Raw genomic sequence first — 13,576 nt, forward strand, 5'->3', positions numbered from 1 at the left:
GTAAATTATTACGTATATCGGACAACAGGAAGGACAATAAAAACAAACATTCAACCAAGTATCATTAAAATACCAGTAAAATACAGGCTCAAAGAACTTCTAAAATATTTTCTTCCTCTCTACTAGAGACAATAGGAATTATAATCCAACAAACTCAGTTTTCAAATAATTCAAACAAATTAACTAGCTAATAAGAATCCTTTCAAGAACACGTCAATGGTTTTTACATGCTTACCTTTATACACATACAGAGATTTATGAACATGGTGCGAATGCCTCCAAATTATAAGGTCAGGTCTTTCAAGATATGGGGACCAAGGTGGTGACTCTGAAAGTATAAAAACAATAAAATTATTTGTTTTGTTCTACCTTCACCCATATATAATACTCCATTCTTTGCTGCATCACCAACTCTTGCTTACAAGCTACTAGTCACGGGAATTAGGCAGATAATAGCGGCATGGTAGTTAGTCTTTCAAAAAGAGGATTATCCAGAGACAACATTACTCTATAAGACCAAGAACAGCCAATAGCCTTACTATTGTCCTAAGCAAAGGTGGTGGTAGCCCACAGAAGGGCATGCAGCAAGCACTTTATAACACCTCTCACCCTCAAGCCCTATAGGCAACAAGTTCAAACCTTATGTAGTTGAGCAAAACCAGTCCAAGCAGCCCATTTACAAAAGGCCCACTTCAAAACAAGGTTATTAGCATTATTTATAATACTTATGACTGTCATGCTTGTCTTATAACCGATTCGCGACATCGACTTTTTTTCGGTCTAAACCTGATCCCTAACCGTTTTCCGTCTTGGTATTTAAAAAAAATTAAATTTCTGCATTTGCTAACTGACAGTAATGAATGACAACTGACTCCAGAGCAGCAATTGAATTACATATCTATGAAAACTATCAGGCGTTCTACCAAAGTCACAAGATTTCACTCATTTGGCTGTGTTGACAGACCCTATGAAACTGCATTCATGGAGTAAAGCCACCCATTCTGAAACAGAAAATTCAATTTGATTTTTAGGTATGATGAACAGTTTGCAAACATTTAATTTTGAGGAGTTACGTTTTTTAAAATTCAGCCCCAAGTAAGATTTCTTTCGCCAAAGTTTAAAACTTATACTGATACCTGGCACTGAACTGATGTTTCTAAGGAAACACAATTAACACATTTCATTCAATAAATGTTAATTATATCTTTTTTTCGGATTTTTGCTCCGCTGAAGCCTTTTTGCAAGTGAATCTTTTATTTTCCACTTTGTATGTCATTAAGTTTAAAATCATTTAATAAGTTTTTTTTAACTACATACATAAACAATATTTGCTTCAAGAATCGTTCACCAGAAAAAGACAAAGTTCCAAAACTTTAAAATGTTTGTGGCTAATTTAAAGAAAATAATATTGGCTTGCAATTTCCCAGAAATATTAGCCTAGCCTCTACAAAAGTCCAACGAGGAATGCATAATAAGCAGAGTCATTATGCATTCTTATAACACGCTTTTTAGATCAGCTACTTCAGTAAGAAAACTTTTTAATTTCTGAAAAATAAGGTTCTACCAAAAGTTATCCTTTTTCCTGCGAGAAACAACAATAACAACGTTTCAAGCAAAAAAGGAAATATAAAGCAAAAATAAGCCATTTCAGGCTAAATATCTCAACCAAAATGGCATACCCTTTGATAACTGTGAGACAGATGGTCCGTTTGGGCAGCAACAATATGTAATACTTTTTGATTCTTGGTCAAATTTGATGCGTAAACAACATTTCTTACAAGTTATGGTCTCTTCACATAGAATTTGGACGTGCATCATTTCGGCAGAATAGCTAAATAATAAATGTGTAATTAGAATAGAAAGACTCCATTACTAATAGAAAATAATAAAACTGTTCAATATTGCAATTTTCTTGCTTTATACTTGAGTATAGATGGAAATCGAATCACCCAATACAAATCAGACTGATCTTACCCCAAGGATTATTGAATATACTGGATTTAATTCTTAGGGCAAGGAAAACATAATATTATACCCCCACTCAAGGATTGGATGTGCACACACCTATTCAAGCTTAAGCTTTCAGTAAAAAGAATATTCATATCAAAGAGAAAAAAAATGGTTATTCCGTAGTTTCCAGATAAATATGAAAGGGTGAGAGTAGTGGGTCGGATATCCCCCCCTAAACAATATTCCGAGCGTCTCTTCCCCAGGAACCTTTATAAAATTCTACATCAAGGCAAACAATGGAAAAACTATTTTAAGAACATTTTTTTTTATTTGCGAATTTATTTAAAAAATCTTCTTTCGTGAAGATGTCTTGCTGATTATTGAGAAAAAAATTGGGCTCACGAGAAACCATTTTTCGATATCAAGAAAAAAAATATCTACATTTTTAACCTGAAACAAATATGGAGGGACCCCATTTCTAAGTTGTTTTTTTTTGTCGTTGGGTTTAGCTAAGAAATGTGCTAAGGCTCTTGAGCACACAGAGAATTTTTTCCTGTTAACTCTGCAGTATCGAAATAAAGCCAATTGTTTTTACCTTAACATGAAAAATAAATTATACTATATTTAGATAAATCATGTGTAGTTGTAATCAAAGACATCTATGGGTAGAGAGTTCTGATGGTAACAGCTCTAGCTTCAATGAGTACAAAGCTTTTTCGTTAAGTTTAAATTTCAACCTACTAAAAACTAATTAGAACACAACAATTAGACCCATATGGTAATGAAAGCAAATTTACGGTTCATGATTTAACAGTTTTCAGTCTTACTGGAAGACCTATAAGTTACAGCAAATTCACTAGACCGGGGATATTCATTATTCGCATTCAATTAAAAAAAACACATTTCGTCAAATAAAGTAAAGAATGAGATGAAAACTTACAGCGAACAGAAATTATTCTGTATTTAACGGTGTTTACCCATCCACTCAATTTCCTGCTCTTTATGTGTGCAATAAATATAGTAAATGGGTAATCGGAAGTGTTTTATTTACCGAATGCCGTCTGAAACATTTGAACATAAAATTACAATGTTACAAAATGATTTCCGGCTCCTTTAAGTTGTAATGTCAACATTTACTTTCATTTGAAAGGTTTTATTTTTAAATTTAATTTCAATTCATTTTCAATATCATACCGAGAAGTAGCCTACATATGAGGAGGGAAAGTACCTCTTCAAACCCCAATCTTTACATTAAACTTTAAGTAATGCAGAAAAACACTTCAAGAAAAAGAGCTAATTAGTGTACTTGCTTTTCGAAAAAAAGTACAATTCTCCAAAATAAACCATCATATCCACAGTAAGAGGGGAGCTTCCCCCAGCATCTATAATGTACGGTTCATAAATTTCTATATTCTTCCTAACGAAGGGAAGTTAGAAGTCAAATCCATAATTATCTGAATATTCATTCAATTCGTTTGAAGCATTTTTTATAAAAAGTTTAAAACTGTGGACATAAACCAGTTTTTGAGGTCTTGAGGTTTTGGGCAATACCGTAATAGATGATGTGCATCTTTGTGATACTTTGTATTCGTTAATTTTAATGGCTAAAAGGTTTGCAATAAAGGTTCGTTTTTCATGTCTTTCATTAATATTTAGAGACAAACGTTATACCGAACACTAGTATAACCTCTAAGACTAGGAGACTATTTAGCTGCCCTTTCAATAGTTCTTGGAATTTTTGCTAGCTAATATTTCGGCACCTTTTCAGGCCAAAATTATTGTTTTAAAGGGACAAAATGACGAAAACCAGCACTTTCCTGTTGCATGATTGCTTTTATTTCTTTAAAAAAGGCACTGGGCCCTTGATTTGTGATTTGAATGATTCAATAGTTTAATAGTTTACAACTACTGGCTCAATAGGATTAACCGTTGGAAAAACAACGAACAGGTATTTTCCATATGAGTTTTATCCCTGTTTGTAAAATTACACAGCTTTTCATTTCCTAATAGCTTTTGATGAGCAGCTTTAAAATAAACAAATTTGACATTTACAGTTAGCATACATAATCGATTTATATGGTGTATATACTGTACAAAGCTTTATTTTAAGAGGCTCGGTTTCTATTGGCAGGGTTTCTCTTTACTTACAGTTTGTTACTATGAACTGCTTGATCCGAGGCTTTCTTGAATATGAGAGGCTATCACTCCCTCCTTCAACCCCTTACGGTCAAGAATGATAATCATCCTTGAAAAAGCATACCCCTTCAGACATTTCTGAAGAGAGAGAGAGAGAGAGAGAGAGAGAGAGAGAGAGAGAGAGAGAGAGAGAGAGAGAGAGAGAGAGAGAGAGAGAGAGAGAGAGAGAGAGAGAGAGAGAGAGAGGGAGGGGCTGAAATACCTGTCATATCTGAAAATGTGAAATTTAAAATCATTTTCACAGTTTTCAAGGGAGGTTCTTCGAAAAAATCTTTCTCTTGCGATGCAAAGTTTTATGGAGTCCCAAATGAATCAAATCCGTTAAAAGAAGCTTTAAAAATAATTGTCTATATTTGTTTTGACTGTACTAATCTTTGGGAATGTATCCACCATCACGCGGCATTATGGTCTCTGAAACTCTAAAGCTCAATACACAGCATTTAGGTAATTCTAAATCGAATGCATATCTCAGAATTTTCCCGCTCTAGCACTTTCACCATCTTTTGGCTGAAATTGTTGTTATGGGCCAAAAAATGGCAGAAAATGCAACTTCGCTGTAGTGTTCTCTGTTGCTATTTAAAAAGACACTATAACTTTTAGCTTCCGTTTAAACCAGCCCTCTAAATTCTAGGACAGTTAGTTTGATACCATTATCCCTAAGGAAAAACAAATAAACAAACTTCTGTGACTGTCTATTTAAAAAAAGCACAAAATTTCGCATTTTTGTAGATAAGACTATGAAACCTCTGCAGTAGGGTTCTCTGATATGCTGAAGTTGATGGTGTAATTTTCATTAAGATCTCTCCCTCTTTCAGAGGTGTTTCCCCACCCACATCCCTTTTTTGAGAATTAACATAATTTTCTCAGGTTTATAACTTTTGATGAGAAACTTTAAACTTAATGAATTTTGCATTTTTGGAAAGACCATGTGAAGCCAAATCTTCTGATGTATACACTGTTGGTAGAGCTCCTTTTACAGAATTTTTAATTAGCACAAAAGGCTCAAAACTTACAACTGGTTACTACAAACTGTTTGATATACTCGTTTGGCCTGTCCAAATATAATATGATGTTGCATTCCTCCATTTCCTTTGCTTGCTATGATTGGCAGGTCTGGCTTTTGGCCCTCATTTTTTATCATGACGTCAAAATTTCAGTTTTTCTGCATTTTTTGTCTGTTTATATTTTTCAGTGTCTTATAGCTTATGCTGGTTCTTATGGTTCAAAAATTATTCAGCATAAATTTTCGTGTCTCTAGCTTGAATGGTTTAGCTTATTTTTTTAGTACAAAAGAAAATAAAAACACAAAAACTTTTTAAGAATAATTTTAGAAGCATGAAAATGGAAAAGATGTAAATCCCAAGCAAAATTAATGAGAAAAATTAATGAAATGTGACATCAAGATAACAACCCTGCAAGGGTCAAAGGCCGGACCTGCCAACCATAGCAAGGAAAGGGAGGAGACAAATAGCACGCAATTTTTATAGCCTACAACAATACCCTTTATTTGGCAAAACATTTGTACCTTACACAATCCATACTTTAACAGTTTAAGTGGGTTTTTTTTGCGACAAGCCGTGTCTTTGCGCCAAACAAATGCCAGCCAAGAAAAACCAATGGAAAGCAAAGCTGGCTTATAACACTAGCTATTGAAAATTGCATTGGTTAGTCAAAAATAACGATTAAAAACATAAATATTTAAAAATTGACCATGCTTCTACCATTATAATCTATTTCTGGAGATAAAGATGATACAATGATTTATTCAATGATGATAATGAGTTTCAGTCAAATTTTGAAATGTTTTCAAAAACTCTATCTATATCTAGCTATTACTGACTATAAAATGAAGAACCAGATCCAATTTGGAAGTTTTATTAAAGTTACCAGCATAATTTGAATTTACATCTAAAAACCCCTGGCCAGAAACACATTCCATTATCAGTCTATATTTGCTTTCCAAGTCTAGCTTCTTCTTCTATTTCTATAAAAATGGTCTGGCAGCTTTCCGCAAGTTACCAATTATAGAAATAAACAATGAAAATTTAAGCCAGGTTTGCTTTCCAATTTGCAAATAAAAATCTTTAGAAGTTTATTCTGAGAGCTGTATGCCTTCTAGCCCCCTTGTTCCAAAACACTACATAAGAAATCAAGGCTATTACCACTTAACTTCAACATCTGATATTATTTCTCCATCATCTCGTTCCCAGTCATGCGAGGAGGCACAAAGACCAGCAACCAAAAAGCTTTTGAGGATTCTAGAATGAGAAGTTTGTGTCTCAATGGCCTGCTTTAAAAACCGCTTACCAATTACAGTTAGCAGATTATAAAAGTTCTTTGGTCCCCAGTTTTCTCTGCATGTCCTAGAAGAAAATGACATTAAATCATACACCTAATCATAAGAGTAAAATAACCACAAATGCCATGAACATGGAAGGGAATAAATTTTGAAGGAGAATACATAAACTTAAAAGCCATCTGAGCTCTTGGGTTGAACAACTATACTCACCAACAATTAATTTAGGCCTAGTTTGAAGCAAATTAGTCTAATTATGGACAGTTTCATATAGAAGTTAAAATTTTTGGTTACATGTGCATCTGGTTTTTTCTTCATGTAAAGATAGGAAACTAGTGATGAACGCGTAAAAATATTCATAAAACAAAATAACAATAAACACATGGGGAAGAAGAAGAGAGCTTTAGATAGAAGAGTTCACAAACCTAGAGTCGCTTGCAAATGTGGAGCCTCTTTAAGAAAAATTAATGATATCTACTAAAAGGCAAAAAAATACAGATACTTCTTCAGAAAATTTGCCTTCTTTAGGGATCAAACCTGGCTTCAGAGTTATGAAATAAAATATAATACTTAAAATTGGTAAAGTGTTTCTTCCAAAATACACTATCTAATCTAGATGTTCTTGGAAAGATTTAAGATATTTGTTGTGCTTTAAGATAGCTAAAAGAGTCATTTTTTGGTGTTAGCCATATAAAATTTTTACAAGTTTACTATTCTTTTAGGAGAATCTAATAGTACTGTGATTGCAGGCTTTTAGTATAAAAGCATAAAATTCTGCCAAAGACATATGCTGACTTCTCAGCCCTCTTTATTTTAAGTCAATTATGTTGAGCTACATGACTGTTTCTATATAAGCTAGTCCATAAAATTACTGTAAAATAGCCACTTTTACCACTTGTATCTCTATCCCTCCCTGACTAAAAATGTCTCATCTTCCTTAAATGTTCAGACTCTGCACATATATGATGGTAGGTATACTATAGATGGGTTATCTAAAGGCTATAGAGTGTAGGAGCTAGTATATTTTAGCTAGGAGCTAGTATAGGAGGGAAAGACCACTAGGTCAGCATTTCTTAACCTTTTGACAGTTGCCCCCCCCCCCCCAAGCAGATAAGAATAAAGTAACTCAATTCTCACAGCCCCTTTATAGATCAAAAATAGCAATTTGAGCCTTATTGTCTCATTAATTCTTATTTAAACATGCTGATTTCTTCTTCTAACTTTAGTTTTTATATGTATGTGCATTTGATTGCATCTTCTTCTTTTATGGGGTTAGAGGCTTTACAGTTGCAAGCTATAAATCCCTCTTTCTATTTAACATCTTGCTGCAAAGGATTATTGTAAAACTGCTTGCTGAAGTATCTGGTTGAATCTCTTTTGATTTTAAGCATCAATGAGAGATGAGATTAATCAGGCATTATTGATTGATGAGAGGGGTAGTCAGCCAGTCTTTTTTTCAGAAGGTGGTAGCCTGTAATATTTAAAGCACTACCTAATTATGACTAATATTCTCTTTTTGTGTTAGCACATTAACTTTAAATAGAAGATGATCAACAGTTTCATTTTTAATATTGTATACCTGCAACATGGGAACAATGGGGCAAAACCCATTGAATTGGGGATTTGCAATGAGAAGGGTCAGACATCAGATACTGAGAACAGTAGTGCCAGCACAGATTCTGTAATAGAGTTGGGGAGAAAAAGTGGAAACAAATTGCTTTATTTTTATTTTTGGGTATCAAACCATCTCCAGCAAGATGTATGTCTTGAGGGAAAAGGTCTCCCTTTCAGGTGGCCAATTTTCAAAGAATTTTTGGCAATGCCTATATGGATAGGAATATAAACCAATTCAATTCAATTTATTCAATTCAAACCTGAGTTTTTTCTAAATAAACCTGAGTTTGTCTAATTCTAAAGTGAAGATTGTGACCCTGTGTTGTAAGTATATTTGTGTTTGATCCTGTTTCCTAAACAGTAAGGTCACCAAAAAATTCAAATTTATCAGCAGAGGGACATTATAAGGATAAACTTCTCATACAAAAACATAAATAGATTTGGAATGAGGCAATCCTTGTTGCTGGTCTATCCTTATTCGGGTTTGATCTGTTTTTCCATTTTTTGCAACTACAAGTGATTGTCCTTCCAAAAGCGTTATACCAGTTCTATCAGTTCATATGGAAATTGGAAGTGGCTCTTAATGTTGCATGGATTTTCATTTATGATATGATCAAAAGCTTCCTTCATTGTCTACAAATATTCCTGTGAGTAACTCCCTTTTCTTTCATGCTCTTTTTGCAGCAACTTCCAATAGCAATAAAGCATCTACAGCATATTTCTCTGTTCAAAAACCAGATTGAGATTCTGCAAATATATAGAAACCTTAAAATCTTTGTAACAAGGATCCTCTTTACTAGCCTTGACTTAGTTGGCAGTACAGAAATTTATCAATATGGAGTTATGTCTGGCAAATTTGCCTTGCTTCAAAATTGGAACATGCATGTCACTGGACATGCTTTTATTTGAAGAATTTTGTTATTGAACTAAGACCTTCTAAAAATATTTACCAACTTCTTTCATTTATTATTGATTTTAGATAAGCTTACAGTTATCAGCTTCATCCAACATGAAAAGAATTAGCAACATCACTTCCTTTCTGAACCGTGTTGATCTGTCTGTTTCTTTAAGGTTGTATAAACTAGAACTTGCCCAGCTGTCCTTGCTGTTAAAGTGACTGGTGGTTGTTTTTTTTATTGGATAGGATTCTTGGTTGCCAAATTAATTATTAGGCTTGTTAGTATTTCACCCATTTCAATTGTCTGTATTCCTTTAAGTACCTGACTGTATTCATCTTCTTCTAAAAATTGGAAACCTAAAAATTTATAATTTGTTTTTATCATAAAATCAGTATCTCAGAGTATGAATGTTATTGGGATGATTATTAGAAGTACTCATAACTGATGTGTGGTTATGTGTAGCTTGTAGATTAGTTTTATTTGCACATGAAGGATCATGCAATGGGGTCTAATAAGCAGATTTATTATTTCTATATTCTTCTCCCAGATGTTGTATCAAGTTGAAAATTATATGGAGTTAAGCTAGTAGTTCTTTTGTTCCCTGCTAGAATTTTCTTGAATGTTTTTCCTGCTGTGTCTCCAGTTTTTGCATTTTCCCAACATGGGCTATGGAATTTGTGTCCCCTAGTAAAATATTATCAGTGAAGATAATTTTTCTTTCAATATACTGTGTATAGGTCATTATTCTCATTTGGGTTATAAAAATATGTTATTCTGAGCAAGCTTTACTGATGGTAGTGGAGTAAAAATATGCTGATATAGTCAAAACCTCCATTGAATAGTCTTTTATTACTATTGGTGAATGGTTTTGTGAGTTTTTAATGAATATTGTCACTCCTCACCTTTTCCTCCTGTTTACACATCCTTGCTGGAAGTCTGATACCCTGGGATACTTGATCTTCTTGTATTGATCAAATTTGTCTCTTAGGGACAAATTACATCTACATTGTTTTTATTGGAGCTTAGTTACCTCCCTCATGAAGTGAACATAAGCATGACCACTCAGACAAGTGTTTTAGAAAAGGGAATTTAGAAGGGTGTGAGTGAGGTATTACCAACTTTGTAATTTTTGTAATTGCTTGAAAATCTCTGCCATTAATGACATTATGTCAAAACCAATGCACTACATAAGCAAAGAATAGAGACTACATGCTTCTAGGGCCACAATTCAGTATATACCCTGAATAATATACATGCAATGATTTTCCATACATGACTTTCTTCTTTATATAGATTTTAATGGCAAACAAGCAACACAACAGCAAATTCAGCATTAGAAAATTTGGCAAAATTCTAGTTTAGGGGCTTTTTTGTTATCCTGGAAAGTAGTTGAGTTAGGTGGATGAAACTGTCATGAGCACATCCATATCCCTAAAGATATCTTGGGATAATACTTTGAACCATCAACACCCACTTCTTCTTTCTCTAGAGGGCACTAGCCTTTAATAATCTTTGTGCTACAAAAGTGAAACCTTGCAAAATAGATCTTCTGTTCAAATAAGGCATAAGAAAAGTGCTTTGGGCCTTACACTTTTGCTTAATCCTAATTTAAAAGGTTTAAAGATTTCTAAAATCATTTCTTAAATCTAAGAGAAAAGCCTTGATACCACTTAAAATTATACTGAAAAACAGAAATTGCATTTTCAGAAACTAAAGCCATTGAAAAGGAGATTGAAAACTCAAAATGCCATTAGCCTACAGTCAGGCACAGTCAAAGGAAACAATATAAATTCAGAAAACAACTTTACAAACCATAAGATGCTTACTTATACTTAAAAGTACCTTACTTTATTTTACTTGCCCCCCCCCCATCCCTAATGTGCAAATATATAGCCCAAATTATATACTTCTTCTGCATTTTTTCTGTTTCTGGATTTCATAGTTATTGCTTCTTTGCAGTTTAATCTATCAGAGGCAATGCTATAGAGTTGCCAATAGTAAAGACCATAAGGCTTCAATATTTTATTTTCCCAGAGACACTTCATATGGAAGGGGTGGTCATATAAACTTTGGAAGGGGGTCAATTTGATTGGAAATTGGAAGTTCTAGTGCCCTTTTTAAGAGTAAAAAGTGATTGGAGGGCAATTAGCCCCCCCATGCCCTTTTTCCAAATTGATCCAATTAAAATTTAAGATAGCCATTTTGTTAAAAATATTTCAAAGATCAAATAAAAAAAAACTGGGGTCAACACAAACCCCCAGAGCGTGGGGGCAGGCATTTGTAAGTTATGACCTGGGGGCATATAAGGTTTTATGCAAGGGTTTATGAAATAGTTCAAAGACCAGAAAAGCCCAACCCTCACCCACACTAAAAACCTTATTAATGATATTTTATTCCAAAACATAAGGGAGCTGGCTCCTAGCCCTCCCTCCACCCCCAAAAGAATTATTAATGATATATTATTCCAAAATCATGGGAGCTGAACCCTGGCCCTCCCTCCATAGCCTGACACCCCCCCCCCCAAAAAAAATTAACAATATTTTATTTCAAAATCAGGGGCGCTGACTCCTGCCCCTCCCCAAAAAAAAAGCTTATTAACAATATTATTAAAAAAAAAATGGAAGCTGATTCCTGGCCCTCCATTTCTGGTTATTACATTTTCTTTTCTTTTCCAGTTATTACAGCATTGAGAATGAAAATAAAAATTACTCTGAAATGAAATCTTGAGCCGGTGAGCTTTCAGCAATGTGTATCACGATATATTAAATATTTAATTCAATTTCATTAGTTCTTTCCAAGAATGTGCAAGATATATGTAATTTTCAGCGAAGCGACTATGATGCAGTAGGTTTTAGACGTTTACAGTTGGGGAAGGAGGCAGTACCCAAACTCTTGTTTGTAGAGATTTTGATTTGCATATTCAATTGAAGTTTTGGTTGTTTTATGATTTATTTATTCATTTGTATTAGTACCTTTTGTATGTTTGTTTGATATGATTGCTTATGTTTGTTTTGGGTTTTATTTATATTTCAATAGCAAAAGATTTGTCTTTGTTTAAAGCTTGATTTACACATTCAATTTAGGCTTTATTTGTTTTATGATTTATTTAATCATTTATAACAGTACCTGTTGTATATTTTTTTTTCTATGACTGTTTATTTAATTTCTGTTTCATTCATTCTTTAATAGTAATTTCTGGTTGTTTTGAATTTGAACTATTGCAGATTTTTATTTATTCTCATCTTAAGATTAATATTACCTTTACTTTTCTTTGAAAAACTTCTTTTCTGGAAAGTTTTTTTAATTATTTTAAATACAAGAGTAGTGTAATCAATAAACACAAAAGTACCTCAAAATATACAACTGGGCTATATATTTTTGCATTAGGAGAGGGGGAAGGGGTAAAGTAAAGTACTTCTGGGAATCATATAAATAATTATTTTAAAAATTGTTTTCAGTATTTTTGGTTTCTGTATGATTAGCCTAACAGTAGACTAATACCCTTGCAATTAATGCAGAACATTTTTTGTCAGGATTTAGACAAGCATAGACCTGTCATGTATGCAATCTTCTGAGCCCAAAAAATAAGAAAGAGTAGACATAGTAGCTCAGAAATACTTTCCCAGGGTATATTTTTGGCACATCATCAATTCCATAAGGTTTTATTAACATAACTCAACTACCTTCCAAGATAGCCTAGCAAAGGGCCCCTAAAACAGAATTTCAGTATGTAGCCTATATGCAATTCAGGATAGACCTATATACTTAAACTGGTAAATTTCTAGTGGATCATATAATTTAGCAAGGATGAAAGTGAATACATCATTTGAAACCTTTTTTTATGCTCTTTCATAATTCAAAGAATTGCTTCTGGGGCTAATTACATCTTGAGCCCTTAAAGGGGACCCAAATGTATTTCATTTTTGTTACCACACAAAGAAGTTATCAACACTAGTTAAGTTATTGAAAATTGGTTAAAGCAGCATTCACAAGCATGTCTAGCTAGAATCCCATGTCTAGACACGTGTCTAGCCAGAATCCAATGCCTGGGCAACAACTGTTCACAAGTAAAATTCAGTGCTGAGCTAGACATGCTAGACAAGGTGCTTGGCTAGACATTGAGTTCTAGCCTCTAGAACTCAATGTCTAGGATTTTTGATTACTTTTAGGATGACTTAATCCCCCGAATTTCCTGGGAGGAGGGCTGAAAGTTATGAACTTTACCCAATGTTAACATATTGGTTATTGGGAAGTATACAGTACAGACGTTTTCAGGGGAGATTTTTCCTAGTAGTGGGGGGGGGGGGGTCGGGCAAGGACATACGCAGGGGGGGGGGCCTCTGGGCCCCCTGATTGAGATTGAGATCTGATGAGATCTGATTGAGAAAATAATTCTCAATCAGAATGTGTCAAGATCCACTATTTTCATCATTTTTGTTTACATCTATGAACTGAAATTCAATTTTTGTTTTCTCATTAATTGTGTTCATTTTAGGCAAATATACAACACCAGACATAATAATGAAGCACACTAAGGTAATTTTTTGCTTATCTTATTCATTAGCTTGTGACAGTAAAAATAGGGATTATAATATTCGAAAGTATTGTCTGCATAAGCTCT

The 13,576-nt window shown here is 33.7% G+C and overlaps 1 protein-coding gene across 2 annotated transcripts in view; it reads right to left on the bottom strand.

The window, feature by feature from the left end:
• LOC148953215 (stAR-related lipid transfer protein 7, mitochondrial) overlaps nt 1-13,576 on the bottom strand; it is a 46,194-nt gene that overhangs the window by 31,626 nt on the left and 992 nt on the right. Inside the window, exons 2-4 of one of the 2 annotated variants that reach the window (XM_089087578.1) lie at nt 6,309-6,509; nt 1,680-1,831; nt 236-328 (exon numbers count right to left, since the gene is read on the bottom strand). In XM_089087578.1, the coding sequence (XP_088943704.1) occupies nt 236-328; nt 1,680-1,831; nt 6,309-6,509 (446 nt within the window). The remainder of the gene's footprint in view (nt 1-235; nt 329-1,679; nt 1,832-6,308; nt 6,510-13,576) is intronic. The other variant, XM_089087579.1, reaches the window with a different exon arrangement.

This window comes from Artemia sp. Qi Xiang Cuo, chromosome 4 (assembly GCF_049724085.1).
Source record: "Artemia sp. Qi Xiang Cuo chromosome 4, ASM4972408v1, whole genome shotgun sequence".
Lineage (NCBI taxonomy): Eukaryota > Metazoa > Arthropoda > Branchiopoda > Anostraca > Artemiidae > Artemia > Artemia sp. Qi Xiang Cuo.